A 26377-nucleotide genomic window follows, 5' to 3' on the forward strand; every position below is an offset into this window, starting at 1 on the left:
ATTAAATAAATAAATAAATAAATAAATAAATCTGAGGCAGGATAACCATCGATTCAGGATGTGGCAACTCGTGGATCTTCCCTCTTGATCGCCGCGCTTGGGTCCTGAATTTAATGGATCCACGCGTACGATCGAGCCGATACTTTTTAAGGTTTTTCATGAAGAAAAACCTTATTAGAATCGATTTAATGTGTGTCTGTCTGTCTGTCTGTCACCCGGTTTATTCGGAAATGCCTGGACTGATTGTCACGAAATTTGGTGATCATGTGTGGTCTGTGAATCCCTTTACATAAAGTAAGTGGTGCTAATTTGTGTTGAGCGCGAAGGGGGTGCAACAATTTTCTTCTGAAATCTGAAAAAAATCACAACCCATCTGAACGAAATCTCACAACACATCCAGTTCCGATATCGGCACAATTAAAATTAATAATAGTATATTACCATATTTTAGAAATGTACCCCGAACCCCGCTCTAAGTTCATGCTAGAAGTACAAAATGGCGTTGGTATAAGGGGTAACATAAGTCACAAATTTGTAAAGTTTGAAGGAAACCCAACTATACTATGCATTAAATCAACGATATTCAATATACGTACTGTATATGTACATATGTATGCTTTTGTGTGTGTACGAAGTGAATCGGAAATATGCGCACAATCAATTTTGCATAGATATGTGCAGTATTTAGGAATATTTGTTTGTTTAAGGTAAACATAATATCTATGTCTGGAATACATATCTATGTATGTATCTTGTAGTTGAAAAAAAATAGAAAGGAGGGTTTTTAGCTATATAGGATTGAAAAAATGTGCGTAGAAAGTAGACCTTCATACCCGAAGAATAATCTTCCGGTATTTCAACCTGTTTACATATAAATAGCGTATAGTTGGAGTTACCTCACTATGCTAAATCTTACCTGATCTCTCTTGGTGACAGGTCTTCCGACAGGCCAACCAAGAAAAGGTATTCAATGTCGTTAAAAGCAAAAAAAAAGCTCAGAAAAAATTTGAAGTCTCGGAGAAATGTTGGGGCATTTACCTCAGCCGACGCGCCAGGACGGGCCTCGGTCCTAATGGGCAAGGGTTTTTGACGCATGGACGCTTATGTTTTCAAAGCCGATAACAGCAGATTTCATTTTTTGGCTGACTAAGAAACCTACTCCGAGCACATGGTTTACTAGATGGCCGCTATAATATATGGCCTAGCGACTCTTCTCCAGGAAACCAGTCCCTGTCCATCACATCTCATGCAACGTTTTTACATCAGCCTTATATTGGGACAGGGTATCGGCTAGCGCACGTTCCATGAGAAAATGCGCAAATCGTTAATCCGTTGTCGTTGCCGGGTTCGTCGTTGTAAAATCCATTCTGTCCGAGGCCCCTTCCGTGGCTTCGTAACATCTGTTTTCCGTTTTGGGTTATCAGCACTACCCAGCCCCAACCTGGAGAACCAGTTGGTAGATTTTGTCCCGTTTTTAGGCGCGGGAGACTCGCCTTCATCCGCCTCCTTCTGCAGTTTTTCATGAAGAAAAAGTCCCTAGATGTGGCGCAAGGTTTGGTCATATTAATAAAATTAAACTCATCTGTGAATGTGTGCGTAAGTCAAATCAAGGTAATAATTACCCCACATTGCCTTCTACAAGCCACTGCAATCCTGTAGTTTACCTTTACGGTATCGAATGAATTGCTTTCACACAGTTCAAGGCCCACATCCAACTGGATTGCGGTGCCAACGATTATTATTAAAGCAATTATTAAACGCTTTCTCTTTTGTTGATGCCCCAGAAGAAATCCATATGAAATCATAACAAGTCGGAATACCGGAAGCTCGTGCTTCGGGTATAAAGGTTTTGTGTTCATCTTATCTAAGAAATTTCAACGCACATTTTTCTACCCGTATACAGCTACAAAACTACGAGACATACGTACATATTACAGCCGTAGATGTTACGCTCACCCTAACCAAACAAACTGCCTATTTTCGAATACTGTACACATATAGGCAAGTATATAAATTGATCGTACCCATATTTCCGATTTACTTCTTATATCTATCTGAATTAGGCACTACCCGCAAAGTTCATTAGCACGCATATACTATATACCTACATACACACATGTCTCGTTGGAATAATTGATATTCATATACAAATGATTAAAAAACTAAAACAAAATAATTCTTTCCCACCCAATTCATACGAACTTACTTCGTGTGGTATTGACGAATTGATATGTGATGATGACGTCATGCAGGTTGCAGAATGCACGAAATTCACAAAAAATTGTAAAGTTTTACCCTGTATAACTTTGTTAATAATAGTAGGATTTTCTTCAAACTTGACCAAATTCTGCACTATATTCTTCATTATATGCATGCCAAATTTTGTACTTCTGGGATGAACATAAGGGGGGTGCCGGGTAAATTTCTAAAACGTGGAAATATACTATTATTAAGTTTATTTATGCAGATATCGGAACCGGATATATTTTGAGGCCTAGATTTCGTAGAGATGCACTACTGAGACTTTTTTCAGATTTTTCGGTTGGATAGGTTCTGAGAACGAGACCTGTTACACTTTTTGGGGGTCATATTTTGAGCCCTCATTCCCCTATGTTTCACCCAATATCAAATATTGAACCAGTTTCGAAAAGTACTAATTGAGACCTTTCATTTGATACCCCACATGGCCACATTTTATGACAAAAAATTTTGCACCCTCCTTTCACATGTATGGGGACCACACAAAACCTTAAAAATCCGAGTTTCGACCGCTTTCAAATATTCATATAAATATGAAATTTTTGATTGTCATAATTTCCAAAATATGAAGTTCGAGCCCCATATGTATATAAATGATCAGAACATTGACATTGTTATGCAACATAATACGACATGGGAGAGTCATGACCTTGTCCTAAATGTTCTAAATAATTCTAATTTTTTAAAAAAAGATTTGGGTAATCAAATTGTTATACTTTTCTCCACTTTAAAATTATTTGAATCCCTTCAAATATTTGAATCCATTAAATTTCACTTAAGCCTTAAAAAGAAAAATTGCTTTTTTTTTGGTGTTGGTGGTGGTTATTGACATTTGTTTCATGTAAACCTCAAGTACGCATTTTAATCTAGTTCCTTAGAAAAAATGGAACATCTGTATTTACTTAGCTGTTACTCTTTACATTAAAAGCTTCTACGCAGACTTTAATTTTGGAGATTAATAATCAAAAATTGGAAAATCAAATGTTTGCATTATGTTTTAAGAACTTTTTCCTGATTCATAAATTTGTTTTTATCATGTACACAGCTACATGTATACAATGTATAACTCTTAAAGGGGCTTACACTCCCAACCAATAGAATGGGCCCACCCTTGATTTCTCTTTACTTTTGTGCGTTTTGATTTCAATTTTTGCTTTTCTAATTGTATGTGATATCAAAAGTGAAGTAATATCAAGGTTTTGCTGTATTTTTTTTTGAACGGTGTGAGAAAGTTATTTGATTGGATAGGTTCAGTGTGAAAAAAGTGGTCACAAGGGGAAGAGAAGTTGTATCGTAGCAAATACTTTATATAATAGACATAGCCCCCAGCTAAATTGACATCATGGTTAACCAGCTTCATGACCTACAAACTTCTGTAACCTTATTATAAACGGTTGCCTGAAAATATATCCGATATCAATATTTGCTTAGGGGTATTACTATTGTACATTTTAGAAATTTACTGGAAGCCCTACCGTCTTGAGTATACAATTTGCAGAAATGCATATCATAATATAGACCACGGTACCATTTGGCGGTCAAAGGGTAGTATAGGTCCTAGGACAAAAACGTGGATTAGTAGCCACGATGGAGTATAAAACCTGAGCAACGAGTGCTGAACCCATACTAATAGCTCCACTACCAAACCCTATCTGGTGATCATTGGAAGTATCTTTCTTAATGAAAAACTGCAGACTCAGAAGGATAAAGGCGAGTCTCATGCGCTAAAAACGAGGCAAATTGTACCGACTGGCCCTCCAGGTTGGAGGTTTGGTAAGACTGACAACCCTACATAGAAAGTAACTTGTTACGAAGCCACCAGAGAAGCCCCAGACTGGATGGATATAATAACGACGAACCCGGCAACGAAAACGGATTGACGATTAGCGCATTTTCTCATACCTGTTAAATGCCTACCGAACAAACGGTAATAGCTCTACTAATGAAACCGTATCTTCGCCTCTATGTGGTGATCGTTGGAAGCTAGCCGATGCCCTGTCCCAATATAAGGCTGAAACAGCGTTACAAGAGTTCCGCTAGACAGGTTTCCTGAAGAAGATTCGCTACACCATATACATCCAGTAAACCATGCGTTCGGGGTAGCTTTGTTAGTCAGTCGAAAAGTGAAACCCTGCCACAGGTAAGATATCAAAAACATACTTGGACGGAGCCCGTATTCAGGCTATACGTTGGTCTCTTTGGTTTACATAAAAATACCAATGATAACGTGGACTGACTGTAACTTTATTCAATTAGCAGTGTTGCAAGGAATGGTTGTTGGAAGTACCTGGTTTGTGCGGAAAGCGGCCCATATACAAAGCTAGACGTCTCCAAACATGACCCTTTTTAACCAAATTGATCTTGAACTAGCTAGCCGCTGATGAGCCTGCCACCGAGGACAATTAGATGTGAGCGAATACTGAAGCCACCCACAGCAAAACCCTCTGCAACACTTATGACGGGGAAATGGATGCCGCAATAATCGCAGTGAACAGAGATCCTGGAGATGAAGCATTGACAAGTGATCTTCACAACCACCCAAAGAACGTTATCATTGATACGGCCACCAACACATTTGGCCCCCGTCACAAAAAAATCGGAACGATTGGTTCGACTATGAATGTAAGCTCGCAAGGTAATGCAAGAATGCTGCATACCAGGCAATGCTATACTCTTAAGGAGCACGAACACTCGAAGAGGTATCACGAAATGTCAATGAAATTCGTTGAGCAGAGAGGTAGCTTTACAGATAGAAAAAGGAAGCCTGGAAGAACCAATAAGTCTGGGAACTCGAAAATTGCAGCCATTTTACCAGAAAGTCAGCAGGAGGAAGCCTTATACACCTCGATGTTCATCATACCGAGACAAAGAGGAAAATCCGATTTCCGATCGTATGGGCATGTTGTAACGATGGGTTGAGTATTTTGATGAACTACTCAACACCAAAATACCCATCATGGAAAAAACAGTTCGCAAAATCCATCGGCTTAAAAATCATAAGTCGCCAAGAGCTGATGGAATTACAGCCGAACTGATTATATATGGAGGCCACAATCAACTTATGTTCAAGGTGTGGAACAGCGAATCAGTGCTTGATGACTGGTAAAGAAACATTAACTGCTCGATTCATAATAAGAAGGATATCCCGCAGTACAGTAGAGGCGTCACGTTGCTGGGTACCATATATAAGATATTGTCCGCTATCTTGCTACGCGAGATAGCCCCATACGCCCAAAATATAATCGGCACATATCAAAGATGCCCCATGCGAATCAGCAACAGATCAGATTATCTCTGCACGACTTGAAGGGCGCCTATGATAGCATAGCCAGGGTAAAACTATACACGGCCATGAGAGAATTTGTTATCCCGACAAAATTGATAAGATTGACTAGGCTATGCAAGGCCAGATAAAAGTAGCAGGATCATTCTCGAAAAGATTCAACATCCACAACAGTCTAAGAAAAGAGGATGCCTATTATGCATCCCTTTTAACTTGGCCTTGGAAAAAGTGATCCGTGATGCTGATGTAAATGCGATAGGCACCATGCACTTTAAGTCCACCCAACTGCTGGAATATGATAACGATATTGACATTATGGGAAGAACGATCAGAGATGTAAAATCGGCCTTCATCCAGATCGAGCACGCAACGAGAGATCTGAGGATGTACATTAATAAAGGCAAGCCGAGGTACATGGTGGCAACGTTAGCACCAAAAAACAAAGAAGCAATAACATGAAGTGCCACTAGTTAAATGAGGACAATAAAGTTATTGGACTACAGCTTTGAAACCGTTGATAATTAGTCCTATCTAGGGTCCAGAAAAACCAACGACGATGAAATTCGCGCACGATTGTTGGCAACCAATAGGGCCTTCAGCTTACAAAAGCTGTTCCGCTTGAACCGTCTCACTATAGAGTCAAACCTCTTAATGTACAAAACAATGATCTTGCCAGTCCTTATGTATTTCTCCGAGACTTGCTTCTTAGCAAGAAAAGTTGAGAACACTTGACCACGTTCGAGAGAAGAAAGGAAAGGAGGATTGACAATTCCGTAGCCTATATAACGATGAAATCTATGAGCGATACCACGACCGTCAGGTTGTGGATAAAATCCGGCTCAATTGATTGCGGTGGACATTTTACTTAACTCATTCGGGTGAGGATAATGCCCGGAAAATCTATAAGGGCAACACCTATGGTAGAAAAAGGAGCGATGCCATAGGCCAGGACGCCAGACAGATTTTATGTATATCGAATTGGAGGACCTCGGCGGAAAATCGGGATGTCTGGGGTTCTTCATTAAGGCAAGGGAAGGGAAAAGCTCCTAGATGTGGTTAAAATAAGAATGAAACGCTAAGGTATAGGAAAACTCGACGCTTGACGTATAAAAGGTTCCTTGAATTTTCTATGATATATATGGCGGTGCACGTTGTATGACTATACACCACGTAATATTGATATATGGAATAAATATTTCGGATTATTCAATTTAATCTGATTTATTATTCATAATAATAAACCAATATGGATGAAGAAATACTGGGTAAAAAATTTTTGTAGGACGCGGTACCCAGCTTTAGTGATTTCGAAAGTTATCTAATGGTTAAAGGTTATCTAATGTTGCAAGTATAATAACTTAGGAAAATAGGTGCATAAACCTAATAAGCTGCTCTTTAGATCACCCATAACGAAAGCGCAGCAGACCTTGAGGAAAATGATGGTGGTAATTGCATGAGCCGCATGGGAGTGTAGTAGGCTCCTCAGAATTGAGCGTTGAAACCATTATAAGATGTCTTTCAATATTTATGGCGGAAGCGATGTAAGTCAAAGCAATTCTTTAACCATCCCGCACATTTTAGAAGCAGGAATAGAGGTCACTGTGGCACAAAGCAGAAGTCTGACGTAGAGGGGTCATTCTTGATTTTACCTGGAGTAAACATTGTTTTTGGGTGGTTTAGTGGTTACTACACTAAGGCTGCTGTAATGGAAGGTCGCGGTTCAAATCTGGTGGCAGAAGAATTTTACCGTGACTGGATGTCAGATAGTAATCGACTCAACGGTAAATGAGTAGCAAAGTCAAACCTGGTTAATAATCAGGGATGATGCAACGCTGACCACATTTACTCACGTTTGTTGTGCACTGTAGTCCAGCAGTGTACCGTTACACGGTGTTGAATAAAAAGTTCTAACATGCTTCAAAGCCCAGATTCCATTGGATTTTCACACCAATGATTATTATAATTAAAAATTGTGGACCTGTTCAAATTTATTAAAAACAAGCATAACGTACATTAAGTAATCAACAATATAATGAGAGCCAGGATGCTGTCCTAACCGCGGCATGAATAAGAAGAATCAGAAGAAAGCCCTAGAACTACGCTTTCGGCGGTAATGCAATCAACATAAATGGCAGCCGGTCCTTTATTCGCAGATTTGGTTAGGAACAGGAAGAGGAACACCTATGCAATCAACTCATAAGAAACAAAAAGGCGTGCATAGGTGGGCAATTAAATAATAGATAAAAGAAGAAGGAGGAAATGAGAATCCGCTTCGAGACGATTATCATTTTTAGTACTGGTAGTATATTCTACGCAGACATACTAAAAAGGTAAGAGCTAACCCCAATCCTAAAGACTTGATGGGGAAGGTGTCAGCAGGATCCTGAAGAACTAAAAAGAGGATCTCATAATAGTGGTGAGAGTAAAGCCAAAGACTTTCACAACTAGGCGAAGATTTAACTTAGCGAGAATGTTGCAAGGATCCAGGCGAGATCACTTTTAAGGCACAAATCTCCCACGCCTTAGAGAGTTGATCTGTTCGACGGAATACTTCAAGTGTCTCTCATGTAGACATCTGACGAAGGCATGTACAAGTGCTTTTGATTGATGTGATGCTGAGATGCCGGTGCCGGAGAATATAACTGGGACCTCATGTCTATGCTGGAGAATGGAGGAGGGTGCGGATAGCAGGGATACTGTCGGAAGCGGCAATTGTTCTGAGTTCAAAAAGCGTTAATTGCGATGGGAAAGTGATGATTCAAATCGACCTTTGTAAATGTAACGTCGTTTAAAACCTGCTGTAGGCTACCTGCAAATGAATGTATAATAAGCGAACCGGCAGGTGTGGCTTCGCATTTGAGAAAATAGATGGCAATAGCTGCTATGTTCCGCTGTGGTTGCTATACTTCTCCAGGCCTCAGATTGGCCGCCTTTTCGGACAGATTGGAGAGGCTGGTCTCGGAGAAAAAAAAAAGCTAAAACTAAAAGGCATTTCACTGACGAAAGAAACAGGGTAATGTCTAGTGGAGGACTTCGCGCAGTCAGACATCATATCGTCGATACCATCTTAAACTAACGAATGTGAAAAATGCCATTTTTCACATTGTTAACATTGTTACATTGTTAATAAATAATTAATAATTAAACAACACAGGACTAGAATGGAACCCCACATGGGGTATAATTAATTTTAAATTAGAAAAAATATCCTGCATTCTTATAAAAAATTGAAATTCATCCGTTTTTTTGCTCTTTGATGGTGTCGACGATATCGGTCCACGATAATCAGGTGGATATCCACTTCTGTTAGCCCTTCTCTCGTTCGCGACATAGGAATGACAGGGAATCGTCTTTTACCTGACAAGCCAAGGAATTGGGATCTGCGCGTCTAAGACAAAAGGGCACGTTAAGCTGGTGTGCGAAAATAATTAACGAGCAAAGGAGATGTGCTTAGATCAGGACATATTCCAGGGATACCCATATCATGCAGTACATCGCAGAATTTTACCTTGGATAGGTTCTGAAAATGAAACCCGTTTCTTTTTATAGGCCACAAATTGAGTTTTGATTTCCTTATTTTGCAAGTGATGTTCAAAAAATATTAATTGGTACCTTACATAAACATATTCTGCGGAAAGAAATCTTCAAAAGAAGAACGAAAAGTAAGCTATCAAAAGAAATATTTCTTCGAGGTGCTGGACTTACTAACCCCCTGAACGTTAGGGTAATATAAATTCCCTTAGAAAAACTAATCCACATCAAACAGGCACACCTTTATATATTCCAATATGTTCTATATTAAGTGTTAAGTCCATGCTATCTTATACCTTCCTTCCTTGAATTATGTTCATTTGAACCACTTAGGAAGTTAAGTATAACTTCCGGGGATTTCCAGACTAGAAATAGCAAACCTTTTCAACCATGTTTTAATCATGGCGATTTTGATACTAAATTTTTTCATGACTTTTTTACCTTTCACGGTATTGTCGCTGCGGTAAAAAATCTACACTATTCATGCATTGTTTTCCACTGCGACAATACCGTAAAATCAATTATTACTTGTAAGAATGTGTGATTTCATTGCAATCAACAATTGAACATAATCGCTGCTGTTATTAATCCTTTTAAGTCTATTTTTATGATGTTTGTAGACTAAGAGTGAACCTAACTTTGGGCATTATTATTGGTTTGAATTGCGGTAGGAATTTATATTCGAAAAATGTGAGTCTCCTATAAAAGGAAACAAGCCGACTTTTGAAAGAATTAATAACACTTTAATCGATTATTTGTCATTTTACAGTGCTTCGCAGACTCAAAATTTGTAATACTCAGAGTTACACAATTTAAACGCACACATTTGTCCTTACAAAATCAAAGATACGGAATCCAGGAATATAACACGTTAATTTATTATGGAACAAGTGTTTATTTGTACTCAGTAGAACATTTGTCATATATGGGCAGGCAAACAAATTTTAGATCAGGTATGTTACGTAGATACGATGGGCTCACGATTTGCACTCTGATAAGTTGTTCTAATATCATAGCTCCGAAGAGCACGGGCTTGTAAGTGGAAGGAGTAAATCTGGCGAGTTCTTAATTTTAGCTACAGATAGAAAGCTCTTAAATGCTCCAAAGAACGCTTTACCTAGTGTCCGCTGCCTGGATCAATCGCGAAGATGGTGCCGCAAATGCGGCAATGTACTATATTATAAGGTGTGCCAAGTTTGGCAAAATTGACTCTGTAATTCATAAGGTCCCATGTCCGAATTTCGTCGTAGCAGGACGAAATCTTCTTCGCTTTAGAGCACTTCATATTTATGTGTCAGGAACCCGGAGGAGAAAGACCTTAAGCCAACCGCCTAGACTATTCAATTTGTCCCTACAGTAACCCGTCAACTTGAAGAATGTTATCGCCTAAAGCTTGGCTGTCAGTCAACGTATCTATTATTCGCCCAAAACTAGAATCAGAACTAGAAATTTCAATTTGTTGGTGGATAGTTGGCTTAGACTGACTTCGCTGGAGTTCTCTAGGCACTGGAAAGAAAAAAATCAGATTTGGATGTTGATTGCGTAGAATATGTAAGAACTCAGAGCCAGCAAGACCTCCAACATTTTAGAAATTACAATGGCCAGTACTTCATAGTTGGTGAACTATTGAAAAATGGTCATGTTGATCTGCGAATACAAAGTGCAGCTCCGAAGAAATGATGGATGAAATGTATTTGAATATTCTTTAGGCAACTTTTAAGAGGCATTGATATAGTTCGCCTATATTCCAAGAATACCACTCAAGAAAAAATCCATATACACAAATGCTAAAACCGTAATCTATTACACCACGGTTAGAGCGATTATTGCAAGGAGTCAAAAGGTCGTTATGAATTTGATTATGAATCCGAAGACGGTCGGGGAAAAGCTGGCAAGTCAGGGACAAGCTGATACTAACACTATTTTCAAAATAATAGGGGGTTTGGATGTCACAGTACACTCATTGTCGAAGAAAAGCAATCCCTATAATCTTACGTGGTGATGTAGCAAAGACGTACAAGGACAAGTATCGTATTTAATGATTCATATAAACCCCTCTGTAAGGTGGGGTGCAACAACTATATCTCTGTTCCATCGTTGTCGGTTTCTGACAGTGAGCTCGATTTGCCGAGAAGTTTGTATTCTTTCTCCACCGTTTTATACCACGTAGTTCTAGGGTAACTCACTGGTCAGCCATCTTAAAATACGTTTTATCATCGAAATGTTCAAGGGAATCTGACAAGTTTTTGTTTAGTTATTGCCTGAGCCCATAATACCCCGATAATCCGACGCACTCATGAATTGATGAACTCTTGGAGCACAGAGAAAACATTGACCTGAAACAGCCCCAACTTGATGTTGGGTAGAGATAGTTACATTTCCAAATTTTGGACAAAGCAATGGAGGTGGATTTATCGTTACTATCGTTAGTGTTAATGCATCGAGTAACATCGAGTTCGGTGCCGCCGTTGGCACAAACCACACCTAGATGTACAACTTGATTAACACCCTCAATGTTCTGCCTAATTATGCAAATGGAAGAGTGTGATGACCAGTCACGCTCGGAACCTTGGCTTTGTTGGTGTTTCTCTTTAGACCAACTTTGCCATTTAGGCGAGGTTGGGTGCAACTTGGCAAGAGACTAAGCAGATGAACAAGCCGTAGTCGAAGTGTTTCAGGAAAAATGACAACTTCCATTCAACCAAAACAGCATGAAGGATGTTGCCAAAGAAGAGCATGAAGGGTGTCACAGGTAACAGTTGCTTACCATATCATCCCCATGGGGCGGAACTTCACCGGATATTATAAAAATCAAAATCATGGTGAAGTGTTCCTTCTATCTCCTCAGCTGCTCATGATTATGGTCCCTTTCGAGGCCGATGTCAACACCTTTTTTGCTGTGCATATTTAAAAGACGATTGATAAATCTACTGCTTGCGATATAGTCGATCTGGTTTCATCATCACTGCCCTCCATTCGAAACTTACTTGACCTAGCGGCAGGACCTGTGTGCGAACAGTGTACAGCTTATGAAATATTTTGCCATTTTTTTACGGTCAGCTACATGTAATTGCTCATAGAAAGCATCCTTCTTCTCTATATCGGAAACCTTCGTAACATTGAATAATGTGATGCTTTGGAACGAAAACTTGCATTCAATATACGGTCAATATACCAAGCCATAAAAGTACCCCTTGCGGTAGATTTACGTCTACTGCCAGCAAGCTGGTGTACAACAGCAATTGCTGCAAGAGGAAAGAAATATCCTCCAGAGTCCTACCATCTAACTTCGCTGAGACCCAACATGTTAGCGCCGGAATTCTCGTTCAAACAGGAGAAAGTGTGCATTCTAAGGACCCCTGGCACCGTTGGTGCACATTCCAGAAACTAACTCTAAACCGTTTTTCATAGCTAAGGGTCGTGGATGTGGGAAGCATTAACATTTCGGTAGAAAGAAAGATTCCAAATGTGCTGCTTGCTAACCGACAAATTTCAATCCTTGTTAGTTGTATTTTACAACAAGCAGGGTATTCCTGGAGTATATGCTTAAACCATACCCTAATGGGCTGATACATTTTGATACTTTCATATTTCTGGTTTCTGTCATACACTGTAGATGTCAGTAGAACGTATTTGCGTGTGCACTTTAAAAGGAAGGTACGACAGTGTAACGTCAGACGAATTACAAAATGAGTAATATTTCCTCATTTAAAATAAAAATAATGTGTGGACCAAATTTTTCAATGATTATTTGCAATCTTAGACTACTTCTTAGTTACAATAAGTACACAAAACAAGCAAAGTAAGAAAACATAATTTGTAACACGCAACGGAGCTATACGTTAGGGAGACGAGAATAGCTGATTTTGGCTTAGCGGCTTTACTAAGACATCGCAAGTTGATTGTCAAGGCTTCAGTAAAGGTTGAATTTTCAACTTCAGGGGATGAACAGTTTCTCGAAGCGGAAGGCAGAATTGCTCTCTCTTCAAACGCGGCGAAAACTCATGGCAAGTCATGGTCCTCAAAGTGGGTTTTTAATGTTTCGTGTGGAACCTATTGACACGGAAACGGCTGAACCTCTTATCACGAAATTTAGCGAGAACGGTTGGTCTGTGAGTCCCATTACATGCAGCGAGTGGCTTCATTTTGCATTGAGATTAAAGGCTGGCTCCCATTACATACCAAGGAGGGTGTAAAATTGTTTTTCGCAGAGTATATTCATGTGGGGTGCTTACTTCTGATATTAGATGAAACATAGAGGAGTGAAGACGAGATAAACATATGTATACGTTAATAAAATTGGCGAGTAGTGTCCAGTGGATATGCCTATATGTATGTTAGTACTATCGGTAACTAGCTTATTATGAAAGTTTGAATTAATATTGTCACATGCGACCCATATTTGTTGAGTAAAGACTCCAAATTAGCTGTAGTAGGATTTCATTGCTGCTCAAAGGAGTATAGCTTCTGAGATTATCCAGCAAAAGTAAGAAGGGCAGCAGCTAAACTTATCCAAACAAGACTGGTCAGGCCAGCACTATAGCATCTACGTTGCACAGAAAGCCTAGTTAAAACTATTTACCTATTCTCCCCTGATTCGGTCTTTACAACCGCAGCTGGCCAGAGCTGGAACTTTCCTCGCTACTCTAAACATTAAGTTGTGGTTATCCAGGCGCGACTTGAACCAATAAGTACATATATCTGGGAGTTTGAAAATATATGAAGGAATATTCTGAATTTTGAGCTATGTACGATCGCCACAGTTCTTCAAAGGCGTTGGAAAGAAGGGGCCTTCTTCCTTCCACATGGCCTCTGTATTCTTCCCCCCTCCGGGAAGGAGGCCGGTAAATCAAACTTTTTTTAGAAAAAAACCGAATTTGTAATCCTGAAACTTTGAAAGGGGGGGGGGAGGCAGTTGCCGCCGTTCTACAACAAGATTTCGAGAGAGATGATCACCTACTTCTCCCTTCACATTCTCCTTTTCGCCTGTAGGGAAATGTTTCAAAGTTAAACCCTACCATTATAACATGAAAGTAGCGCTATTTTGAGCACCATCTCTTTTTAAGGAGGAGTGGACGCTGTAATTTTCTAACAGGGTTAGGTAGGAGGACCTTTCCCTCTTCTTAAAGGGGTAAGTTTGAAAGATCAAACTTTGACATAATTTTAAACGCTACTTTGTGGGACGGTAAATTTTCAAAATGCGGGTGACCGTCGAGAATTTTCATCAGGGTTAAAAAGGGGGAATCTATCCCCTTCCCCTTAAAATGCTGCTTAAAAAAACGACAAAATATGCCAATTTGAAAATTCGACAGCTTATTTATCAAGACTTATAGTGAAGATTTTAATGGTCAAATATAATAAAAAAAAACGAATTGGTGGCCGCTGTCGTATGTCAGATTTATGTCGAACACCGTAATGAAGTGCGAATTTACCGGTCTGAACGACGTTCGAATGATTTCGATAAAAGAGTGAAAATTGACGCCAAGTCTTTAATGTATTTTTTTTTAGAAACCGAGGGTTTATTGACTAGGTATAGCAGATTAATGATCACTTAAGATTTTATGGTTAATGATCACATTCTAATTTTTATCGGCTGTCAGCCTATCCAACGAATTTTGTTTCGTTTTGAAATTTTCATAACTTGTTCAGAACATATTTCTACAGTTCGCAAACTAGGATAATTGTGGCCGTTTTTTATGCATTGAAGAAACCGTGAATAAACACCAAAATGTACAAAAAAAAATGTTAATAAGGCACCAAAAATTTATCATTTAATATTTTTTAATAATCCTAGTATGTGTACCGTGGTTAATTCCGCATGCTAAGATACCTTTCTTTTTTTCTCTAAGATGAGCATAGCGCCTTCTAGCGTGACAGCGGAAAACCCCATTTTTTTGGAGATGGGTACATATTTTGCTCTGTACTTCTGTAATGAACTATAATATCAGACTGGAAAAATTATTACGCATGCTCAAGATATTAATAAATATATGGTAGAAAATTCGTATTTGTATCTTAATCCGGTTCTTCACAAAAAATTTCCAAAGAGAAACGAAAAAACGGTCTTCACACGGAATGACCCCCTTAAGTAATACTTTATATTTTGCGTAACGTATGCGAAAGCCTTGAACATTTACATTGGTTTCTAATTTTCAAATTTTTCCTCCGCAACGGGCCCAGTCAAAAATCGAATAATTTTTTACATCTGCAGTAGTATTGCCTCTTAACTTTTCTTTCTTTAAATTTTACAGGTTGCCGTGCGGTAAACTTAAGACCTTAAAATTTCTAAAGCAGATTTCCCAAATACGCCAATTGAGGAACACCCGCTTCCGAGATTCCTTTACAAATATATTTTCACTAGCATTTATATATATAGTAGATGCATTTTTATCTAAATAGTATGCTAAGAAGAATTGCCGTATCAATTTATTTGGAATATCATATCAGCACTGCGGTTAAGGTCATTAACTGATTGAGATACTCATATTTTTATTTCCCCACTTGCCAGTTGTTGATTGAAGCTGTTCTAATTTCTAATAAGTAATAACATGTGTTTCCTAACATTGTTGAATGAATGAAAGTTGAAAACACTTTTAACCCCCATATATGAGAGAAGAAAACGGTTTATGAAGCTTAGCAGTGACTAGGTCAAAAAAGACCGCAATATCTTTTTTCCATTTGCCAACTTGCATATAAATAAAACTGTAATAACGAAAATCATGGTAATATAATTTTTAATCTTTTCATATTTGAGATTGAATAAGGGTTTATTTATCAAATAAAAAAAATTAAATACGTAATGATCAACAATCAACAAAACGAAATATAAAAATCGCTAAAAATGCTAGTCAGCGATTTTGTAGTAAGAACATACTTTGCATTGTGACTTGTGAACGAAATATATATCTATTCTATATTCACTTCAGATATTGGGATACTATCAAACGACTGACTGTTTTCTGTGACTCCAAGAATATGTGATCTGTACCGTGGGAATCTGACAAGAACTGACACCATGTGATCTACACGATCATTAATAATATGCATTTGATTCCAATTGCTTAAGTCATCAAGAGCAGTTGGATCAAAATTAAACTTCAGATCATGACCTCATTATAGGTAGAAATAACACATTTTACCATTTGAAGCCCAAATTCAAGATAAAGTACAAAAGCTTTCATCTCGTAACTGTAGCATTCAAATAAGAGTCATCAGTTTTCCGTCCTAGAACCGACACCTATCTTATCTATAGTTTAGATCTACAATTGATTGCAACTTTTGCAGATAACACGAAGATTCTCAGTATGAACCCAAATTCTCAGGTCGCGTCAAAACATGTGCAAATTTATTTTGCGAATTGGCTTTCAAAATCAATAATTACGTGAACGACCACTTTTTCTTTGAGGCAACCAAACTGCCCCAAAATAGGATTGAATCTAAGATCCAAAATGAGATACGATATCCCCTTATTCGTCAGGAGAGATAGCGAACATGGGCATGGGCAAGCATATCAAGGAGAAAGTGTAAAGATTGAGAAATAAGGATTAAGTTCAGGCTTGAAGCCTGAGTGGATGTATGCTTCTCTACAGATCTGTTGTAATTCCAGTTTGAACATATGAGATCTAATACATTATCAAGAAAGGGTTTGTAGAGGAGTTGATCCTTGCAACAGTTCGAATAGGAGTTGACAATAGCAATGTTCATCCACGGATTTTCGGTAGTGATGATAAAAGAGTAGTCTAACCTGATGGTAGAGTAGAAATAGCTGCATTTCCGAGTTCTGGACCTCATATGATAATTAAGGCCGACTTGGCGTGGTTAATCCGTAGTGTGATATCGAGTTCAATACCACTTTCAGCAGAAACAACAATAACCAGAACTACCTCGATGCTGTGTCAATTAAGTTAAATGCAAAAATTTGGATGGCCCGTCAGACTGAGAACATTTTTGTTGGTATTTATTTTTGCCTCCTCTACAATCATTAGGTCAAAGTCACTGACTCGGAGAGAGAGAGCTTCAAAGGGTACAACTTTTGCCTCCATTATGTAGATGATACCTGCTTGATTCAGCGATCATGGATTCAAGCCCGGGTCGACGAGAGAAAATCCGGTGCCAGGATGAAAATATGCGAATATTGTTGAAGTCTTTGAATGAAGTGCTCTAACACACTTCAAGGCCCTGATCCAATAGGGATTGATGCGCGAACGATTATTATTATTATCATACTTATCCTAACAAAAAATCTGATAGTTGTCGTTGTCGTACATATATCGTCCCAGAGAGTGAGATAAGATTGATCGAGGATATATGAAAACAGTCTTGAGAAGGGGTTGAAAACTGCTTCTGAACTTTCACTTTGGATCGGCTCTCAACTATATCCTATCTTGGGAGTCTGGCTGTTAATCCGGAGCAATTCTGAGTTTCCAGGATGAGCACAATAACAGTTTGGGATAATGTTATTATTCTTAAAGTGGTCTGATCTTCTACTTATTGATTTTGGCGAACGTTAAAAGGAAATGCCAATCAAGAAGGAGGAAATTTTTATTGTTTCGGGGAAAGGAATCGATCTAGGCACGTTTACAGTTCGTGGAGAAGCGGGTATTAAAAAACTATTATCGGTTAATTTGGATATGTTGGAATGGTGTTCTACGTTTTACTTGATTAGGTTTATGACCATTTTACGGTTGACAAATTTTAAGTAACGAATAGTGTTAGTGAGTCTGGTTGAGAGAAGAAGATGTTCACTTGAACTGACGGCTTGCATCTTAGATGTTGAAAATTTAAGGGGTTGGTCAACATTTGGAATGTGGGGTGATGACGTTTTAAGGATTGCTTAGCAATAATGTACATATGTTTTATGGTAGAGGTCATTGTGACTGTCTGCTTTGTTCCATTGTAAGAACATTTTTCTGAGTAAAAGATGTCACTAGAGATGAAGATAATACATCAGAAATTTAGATTAGAACCATCTCAGTCGAGATGGCCAAGCTGTCTGAAGAGACAACTTCAAAATCTCATACCAACTCCTCCTCAGGAAAATCTTGTAGATGTTGAAATAAGATGAGAGTTTTGCAGATGACCCAAAAAAAACATTCACATTGACGAGTTCAGAGTTATCCCAAAAACTGAAAAAGCGGTAGAAGGCGTTCCTACAGCTCTGCCAACATCTTAATTCAATTCCCTTGAAGTGTCTCGTCGACATACGGTAGCCATGCCCGCAAATGCAGGAAGAGAGGTCTCACTTCCGTCCCTCATACGTCATGTATTAAACGTCACTTATTTCAAACTTGGTATAGATGGATGAAAAACAGCCTCATCGGTTGGAAACAAGTTTTTGGATGTATTGGAACTACGAAATCCCACGCACACAGTAAGTGGCATGGACTTGAGTGCGTTTAAAGGGTCCCCCATATATGCAAAAGGGGGTGTAATTTTCTCTGTTAATATGTTTATGTAGGATATCATATGAAAGGCCTCGAACAGTACTTTCACAATAGATATTGGTTTTGGATCTGACGAGAGGGGTTGGAAAGGGGCTCCGGGCGTGGATTTTTCTTGCAGATTCGGAATGGAAATTTCAGTGGAAAAAAGATAATAGATCGGCTCGCACGGTTTTCGAACCAACCCCGGATTTACTCTCACCGTTCTCTCCGTTGCACAATAGTGAAAGGACTCAATTTCGCACTTAAATGGAACCTAAACCTGAAAATACATAATTTCGATATCTACTTTTAAATTCGCCCCCTTCAATTTATCGTAGGAGCACCGAATTGTGCAGTAGTATAAAGAAGAGCACAGCGCATAATGCTAGAAGATTTTAAGGGGGTCTTTCTATTATTAACATAGTTACAAAAGATCAACCGTTTCATTTTCGAATGAATTTACTACATTTTGGCCACCTGAGAAATAGTATAGATCATCTAGAGAAAGGCTGTGATATCAGGAATGACTTGAAACTGGAGATGTGTGAGAGTGAAAGACTACAACCGAGCCAGGATGAGAATAGAGGTCCGAAAACTTTTCAATTGGGTGAAACAAACCGGGGACTGACTGAAGTACATCAACCCACTAATGACGTACAGCAACGCGATCAGTGAAGTAAATAGTTTCAAAAAATTCTGCGGAGGGATTGTATAAACCGCAGATGTATCCAGGCTATTCAAGGTCATTCTCACTGCCTGTAAAATGAAGGCAGGATATTTACCGATAGCGAGGTGGACAGGCTATATCTGTTTCTCAAAACTCACTTCCCACCACGAAAGACAATAACATTCTGCTTGACACCCCAATAATAAACAGGGAGATGAAAAAGGGAAAGTAAGATGGGCAGTAAAATATTTAAATCACTGAAATTGCCCTGAGTGCATGGTATCTTCCCAGCGCTACTGCAAACGGGTATAGAAATCATTTTAGAATTTCTTTTAAGAGCGATAGGGAGTAACATAGCCTTGGGAAGAAGGCGGGCAAAGGGATTTCCATTCTGAAAATGGGTAAACAAAATCATTTTGAACCTAAATATTTTGGACCCAATTGACTGACATTATTTGTACTGGAAACGGTGGAGAAGGTCTTTGATCACATTAGAACGAACGTTTTAACACGTAATCCCTTATATCCACGTCAACAGGATTACCCGGCAGGACGATGAAACTGCCCTGTATTAGCTGAGGGATGTATTAAGCGATGCAATTGATACCAAGTAAATAGCTCTCTGTGTGTTTTTAAATATCGGAAGTATAATACTTTTGATAACATATGGCATGAAGAAATTGCGAATGCATCTTGGCCTTCTTTAAGGGTAAAACGTAAGAGAATTAGTCAACGGGTTCCATTGTAATGAACATAACCCAAGGCTATAGAGTGGGGCTCCGTTACGGTTAATGTGAAGTTTAGTAGTTGTCAAACTAGGAGAGCTTACAAATACTGGAATATAGGGTTACGCTGACGATAGTGTATTATGAGGACATCCTCTGTGGCAGAGTTCAATTGGGATTGATTATTAGTAGTATCTGATCCAGGATAAATACACACTTGGAAATTACACCTGACCAAAATTACTATGGGAAACACATCTGGGAAACATATGTAAAATTTTTGTGATTTGCAGAGCAGGGAAGAAATGGAGACAAACCTCAAAAATAAACGCTGGATATATTCTGTAATAGTAAGGCCAATGATTACCTAAAGGATGGTTGTCTGTCTGTTAGGACAGACAGACAAACTTCAATAACTGTCTTGTCTGTGTACCACTCTGGCAATGAAGAAGTATCCAAAGGCATCTCTGGCCGTCCTTCTAGGATTGACTCCTATTCGCCACCACATCCAGATGTAGCCAAGGACAGAGAGGAAGAATGTCCGAAGAAGATTGCAGATTTGTTTGAGAATTGTGGGGTCCTAAGTCCACATCATCTTAATGCCGGACCGGACTAAAAAACACGCAGAACACGACATGACTACGAATTATATTGAAATCCGCCTTATTGACCAGAGCAGGGCCAGAGCTGAAAATATTTTTTTCAGAATTGTGGGGTCCTAAGTCCGCATCAACTTAACGCCGGACCGGACCAAATGGAGAGCAACTTACTCCCTCTTTTTTTGGTCCACGGACCCCTCGTTTAGGACGTTTTGCCTCTGCCCTGATAAGAAACCGTAAAGCTGTCATCGTCTGACATTTTGTTAAAGTTTGGGTGCTAAGCCCTAAACGCCAAGCCAATATAATTCAGGGCGGAAGTATACGCCGCCGATAGGTGTGCTCACTTTAACCTCCAAAGGAACTATAGGAAACAAAATATTACAATTATAATATTTTAGTCAGCCGGGCGGCTTTCAAAGTAATTCTGGATATTGTGGGTTTCAGGCCATATTGGGTTGGAAAGCAATGAGGTCGCGAACTAGTAAGGGAGCAGAAACGCCGCTATACACACCAGAACTATTTTGTGGAATCGGAAAGGGGTTTATGGTCATGACACTAACCATTGAAGAAGAACGCTTGGGGAGCTATACTAGGTGAACTTACCAAGAATAGAGCAGTCTAAGGTGCTAAAGGAGGGAGGGGGATAGTTACTGGTCACAGCAGATTAAATTGCCACTTGTGGAAACCATGGATATTTGCGAATGTTATCTGCAGATTCTGCGAAGAGAGTAATGAAGATTCCGCACATATTCTAGGATAATCCTTGGCCCTTGTGTCAAATAGGATAATGCACTTGGGAGAATATTCAAAACAAAATGCTTGACTAAAGTACCTAGAAGTAGGAAATATGTATTTGCTAATATACAATATTTCTTATCCCATCCAATTTCCTAGTTCTCATCACGCCATTCACTCATATTAGCAGTGATCGTTCTAATTCTACTTTTTAAAATGTTGTTTGCAAAATCCTATCACCTCGTACCTCAAATACATTTCTATTTAAATATTTTACAAGTGTTAACATAACAATTTCGTAATATTGCGAAATGATCGCTCACATCTTGCTTTCATATAGGTTTGCACATAGTGCATATTGTTAAGTACATCTCCAACGTTTTTTTCTAGCCGGGGTGAATGAGAAAAATTCAAGGCAGTTTTAACTATTTTCAACGCTGACGTTGAATTTCAGCTCCAAGGGTGTGGACAACCAAAGCAACATTAGCGAAACCTTGAATGGTGGAAAACCAATTGATTGTGAGCAGAAAATTTAAAGAAGTGCTCCTCGTAGAATAAGAAAAATGATCGCGGGTAACATATGTGCAGACAGAAATTAATCGGTAAACTTATTCGGGAATGTGTGCTAAATGGTAGGGAAATATCATTATTATTAGTTATTCGTCACTCCGATTGAGGAAGCGAAGATTAAAAAGCTGTTCATTAAGAAGGGGTCGAATAGTAAATGCTTCTAAAAGTGCGGATTCTTTGCGAGAGTTCATAGTGGTTTTGGAGTCGAATCAAACTGATTTGTTTTTGCACGTTCTAGTGGTTGAAGAACGATAATCAAGTCGGGATACCGAAAGCTGTGGTAAAAGGTTTTGTGTTCATATTATGTGAAAAGTGTTGTGTTCATATTATGTGAGGAACTCCCTATGCATGGTTTTCTATTCCCACATAAAAAAAAATACAAAGTATTCCTTCATTAATTGCTAAACACCAGATATACATATATACATACATATCAAAGACATCAATATTGTGCTAATCCTAAAGAAACAAACCAGGTTTAGTTTCCGTGTTGATCATTCGTTACGTTCGCGTGATGTCCCATATTGGCTTTCCAGGTTCCGCTTTGAATCCGCGCATTGGTTAAGGGCCCACAAAGTCTCTTATAATGACACGAGAGGGACTGAAGTGTTCAAAAAATCCCCTCCCCCATTTCTCAAGCCTGGTTATGATAGAGACAAACATCGACGTGTCGACGAAACACCTCGGCGGCGCTTCAATCTTTACGTGCGAAACTTCATGTCAAACTCACGAACTTGTTTTAGGTTTTGGGATAGGTCTTCCCCATTGGTCGTCTCCGGCTACTCAGTATTGCCTTCGATCATCGACAAATCTCTTTATGTCATACATTGTGTTTCAGTTTCTTTTATTTTATACGGCCTATCAAGGAACATTTCGACCCCATGCATACAAGCAGGCTCCCAAATAGACGAATAGGATATGAAGTTTGAAGTGCGCCATTCGGTGAAGTATTTCAATTTGCTTGCTGGGAACGCAATTCCGACTTATGAAGAAGAGAAAATATTTCACTTGCACTTCCATTGATTCTATTCAGCAATATACCGCTGTATTACGTTGGCCCGGCATAAATTGGAATCATTAACTACACAAACATATTCCCCCCAGGGTAGAAATTGCGAGGGCCCCCTACTATCCCTTTCTATTAAAATCGATTCAATGTCTCCCTGACTGTCTATCTGTCTGTCACACGCACTTTTCTCCAAAACGGTTAAACCAATCCGAATGAAATTTGGTGAACAGATGGGAACCATGAAATCCTACGCATACAGTGGCATAAATTTAGGTGCAGTTTAAAGAGGGGCTCCCCATACATGAAAAGGGGAGATACAAAAATTCTTTTCACCCGATATAGTCGTATAGGATCTCGATTTGAGCTTTCCGAAACTGATATTAGTTTCGGCGTGAATTGCAAAGTGCATGAGTAAGAAGTCAAAATGTACGCACTGAAAGTGAGACAGGATTCATTTTCGGAAACAACCCAACCTAAAAATCCGAAAAAATCAGGGTGGTGCGCTTAGATGAAATCTAGGCTTCAAAATATGTCCCATTTCGATATCTGGTGAAACAAACTTACTAATAGTTTATTACTAACTTTTAGAAATTTACTGAAAAACCCCCCTTAAATTCATTCTAGGACTTCCGAATTTTGTACCAGCATAGACGACAATATTTCATATATACGTGCTAAATTTCTTGCAAATCTGGCTATTAACGCCAAAGTTATAGCAGTTCAAACTTAGCAATTTCGCGCGAATTCACTGCTTCCAAACATATGCAAATAAGATGCTGACGTCATAATTAACGGGAATAATTGACATTCGCGTGAAATATTAAAGTCGCATTTATGAAGAAGCTACTTATCTGCAGTCCTTTTTGAGGTTTTGTGTAAAACACTTATGTGGAATCTAATCTTCGAGAGATGTCCCATTCCGGTATCTGCTCAAATAAATTTATCAATAGTATATTATCAACTTTTAGAAATTGACTAAAACACTCCCCTTAAGTTCATCCTACGTGTACTAAATTTTGCACCGAAATAGAGGACAGCCTCATTGTTTCATGAAAATCCAACTATTAGTGTCAAAGTTATATAGTTCAAACTTATCAATTCCGCGCGAATTAACAGTATCCTAAGCCATACAAATAAGATGCTGACGTCATAATTAACGAGCATGATTGACATTGCATTCAAGAAGAATTTAATTCTCAACAGCCATTTTTTATATTTGACGTAGGTTACATTCTTGGCATTTGCTAATAATATTAAACTCAGAGTGTGAAGCGTATGAGGTTGACTATTATCAATACAGGGGTTTCCATCAAATGATTTATTTAAATCGCTTTCTAAAAAATAGAGTGCGATGGAATTTTAGCTATGCGACACGGAGCTGTCGTGCACTCGTCGCTCCGCATATCTTTTTCTTTTTCTTCAGCCTTTTTCCCGTTCAGAAGCGGGGTCGGCTCGTCGTGATCGCTTTCGTCATTTTATTTTATCAAATGCCTGATCAGGATGTAATCGCGAGGCCTTTAAGTTCCCATCCAGTGTATCGGCTGGCTTTTTGGTTGCTTACCATTGACTTCGATGTTCAGGCCAAGATTGGTAAGTGAGTTCTCGATATCGTGAATTACGTGACCACAACCATCGAAAACGCCTCTCTCGCAGTTTTTCCACGATCGGTGTAAACCCATATCGATTGCGGATGTTATCATTTCAGACGTGATCAAAACGTGTCACGCCACACAGTGCAATGCCACATCTTCGTCTCCATTACCGCAAGACGCCGTTCATTGTCTTTTATAGTCGGCCAACATTCAGAACTATAGAGAGCGGCAGACGAACAACAGTGCAGTAAATTTTAGATTTGGGACGTGCGCTGATACGTCTACCACGAAGAACACCAGTTTTGGAATGCCACTTCATCCATGTTGCGTAAATGCGTGAAGCAATTCCATTACGCAGTTCTCCATTGGCTGATAGCATTGACTCGAGATATTTGAATCGCTGAGTTTTGGCAATGGCAGTATATTTAAATCCCTCAGTTTTGGCAATGGCAATAACCTGCCCAGAACTGAGCGATTTAAATATCTCGGGTCAATGCTATCAGCCAATGGAGAACTGCGTAATGAAATTGCTTCACGCATTAACGCAACCTGGATGAAGTGGCATTCCACAACTGCTACGTTATGCTCCTCATATAGGGAAACACAAAACCTTTTATACCTGAAGCATCAAGCTTCCGGTTTCCTGACTTGTTTTTAATTGAAATTCCTATTCCAGGTCTCCAAGAAAACTTCCACCTCTTTCATCAGGCCTGGTTTCGAGCGACAAGTAAGGATTCAGTAAATGAAGGTAAAATTGGTAACGTAGAAGTCATATCCAAGTAGATCTCAGTCAAACAATGTCGCGTGTAAGAGTGGAAGAATGCAAGATTCTCAAAAAGCAGCGGAAAGATATAAAAGGGAAAGGAAAGGGACTGTAAAAATTCTTAGCGTCTATTTAGTAGTACCAAAATGTGCTTTTAGGAATCAAGTGGTTAAGAGGTTCATTATACATTCAAATGGCGCCATATGAATAAAATATATTGATGCGTTTTGAACTCAAATAAAAAGTTTCCGTGTTCTTACATTTGTACATATATATACTCTTATTTTGCATTTTGCGGCCGAGGTGTTGTAGGTATTTGAACAACTGTATCATGCTATCTTGCGCATTTTATCTCTAGTTTTAGTTGATATCTAAATTCAATACAGTTGCAATAAATACGTACGTTTGAACATACACATACAAAGTATTCAATTTGTATATGTGCGTAGATATTCAAAAGTAGTAAACCACCACGCAAAAGCTGCTGGAACTAAAAATGTTGCTTTGAATATAAAACTTCGTTTTATGAACTATTGCTATCGGATTTCAAATATCTCAGGAGGACGTATGAATTTGAAATTTGATTGACGCAATTGATGGGATAGCGGCAGTGCGTAGGTATATGCAAATTATCTGAGGGAAGCTCTTGAAGGAAAACCAAAATTTCTGGTCTTGGCTAAATTTTCAGTTTCAATAACGCAGATATCTCCACCTTTCTCCTCCCATCCTGTTCAGAGTCTTCTTAAAATATTTTTCGCACCTAACACTTAAGGGAGCAGAATATTCTCCCCCACACTATAATAAGCAGTTACAATATTCCGCACTTTTTCCGTATACCGACTTGTTATCGGCCACCGTAGCATCTTTCTGTTAAGCTGCTCAAAATCCACAGTATCTGATAACATTTCTCAAATATTATGTTTCTTCAAATAAAGATAAGTATTGCCGTCTAATTTAAAGCAAATAGAAAAAGCAGTACGGTATCGTTTGTTACCGTGTTGTATGGGAGCGAGCCCATAGGATACCGAATAAAGTGAGAGTCATTCTGGTGAGGAATCTTGCGGCAATAAGAAGTCAGCTAGCATCACAAGATGCGGCGGATGCCTACCTTGTTACAATCACCACTTCGGAGAGTGGTGGTTGCATTTTTAGTTGCATATCTAGCTGCACCTTCGTACACAGCAGAACTGGTAAGTGGCTTAAAAGTGGCTTAGGTTGCCAT

General features: G+C 38.9%; 2 protein-coding genes across 2 annotated transcripts in view; one reads left to right on the top strand and one right to left on the bottom strand.

Moving 5' to 3' along the window:
• The window catches only part of LOC119650675 (aminopeptidase N), an 84727-nt gene that overhangs the window by 36812 nt on the left and 21538 nt on the right, over positions 1-26377 (bottom strand).
• LOC119650667 overlaps positions 1-26377 on the top strand; it is a 38864-nt gene that overhangs the window by 8504 nt on the left and 3983 nt on the right. The window contains exons 3-4 of the mRNA XM_038053619.1: positions 25069-25140; positions 26116-26345. Coding sequence (XP_037909547.1) covers positions 26247-26345 — 99 coding nt within the window. The 5' untranslated portion in view covers positions 25069-25140; positions 26116-26246. The remainder of the gene's footprint in view (positions 1-25068; positions 25141-26115; positions 26346-26377) is intronic.

The sequence above is a fragment of the Hermetia illucens genome, chromosome 1, assembly GCF_905115235.1.
Source record: "Hermetia illucens chromosome 1, iHerIll2.2.curated.20191125, whole genome shotgun sequence".
In the NCBI taxonomy this organism is placed as follows: domain Eukaryota; kingdom Metazoa; phylum Arthropoda; class Insecta; order Diptera; family Stratiomyidae; genus Hermetia; species Hermetia illucens.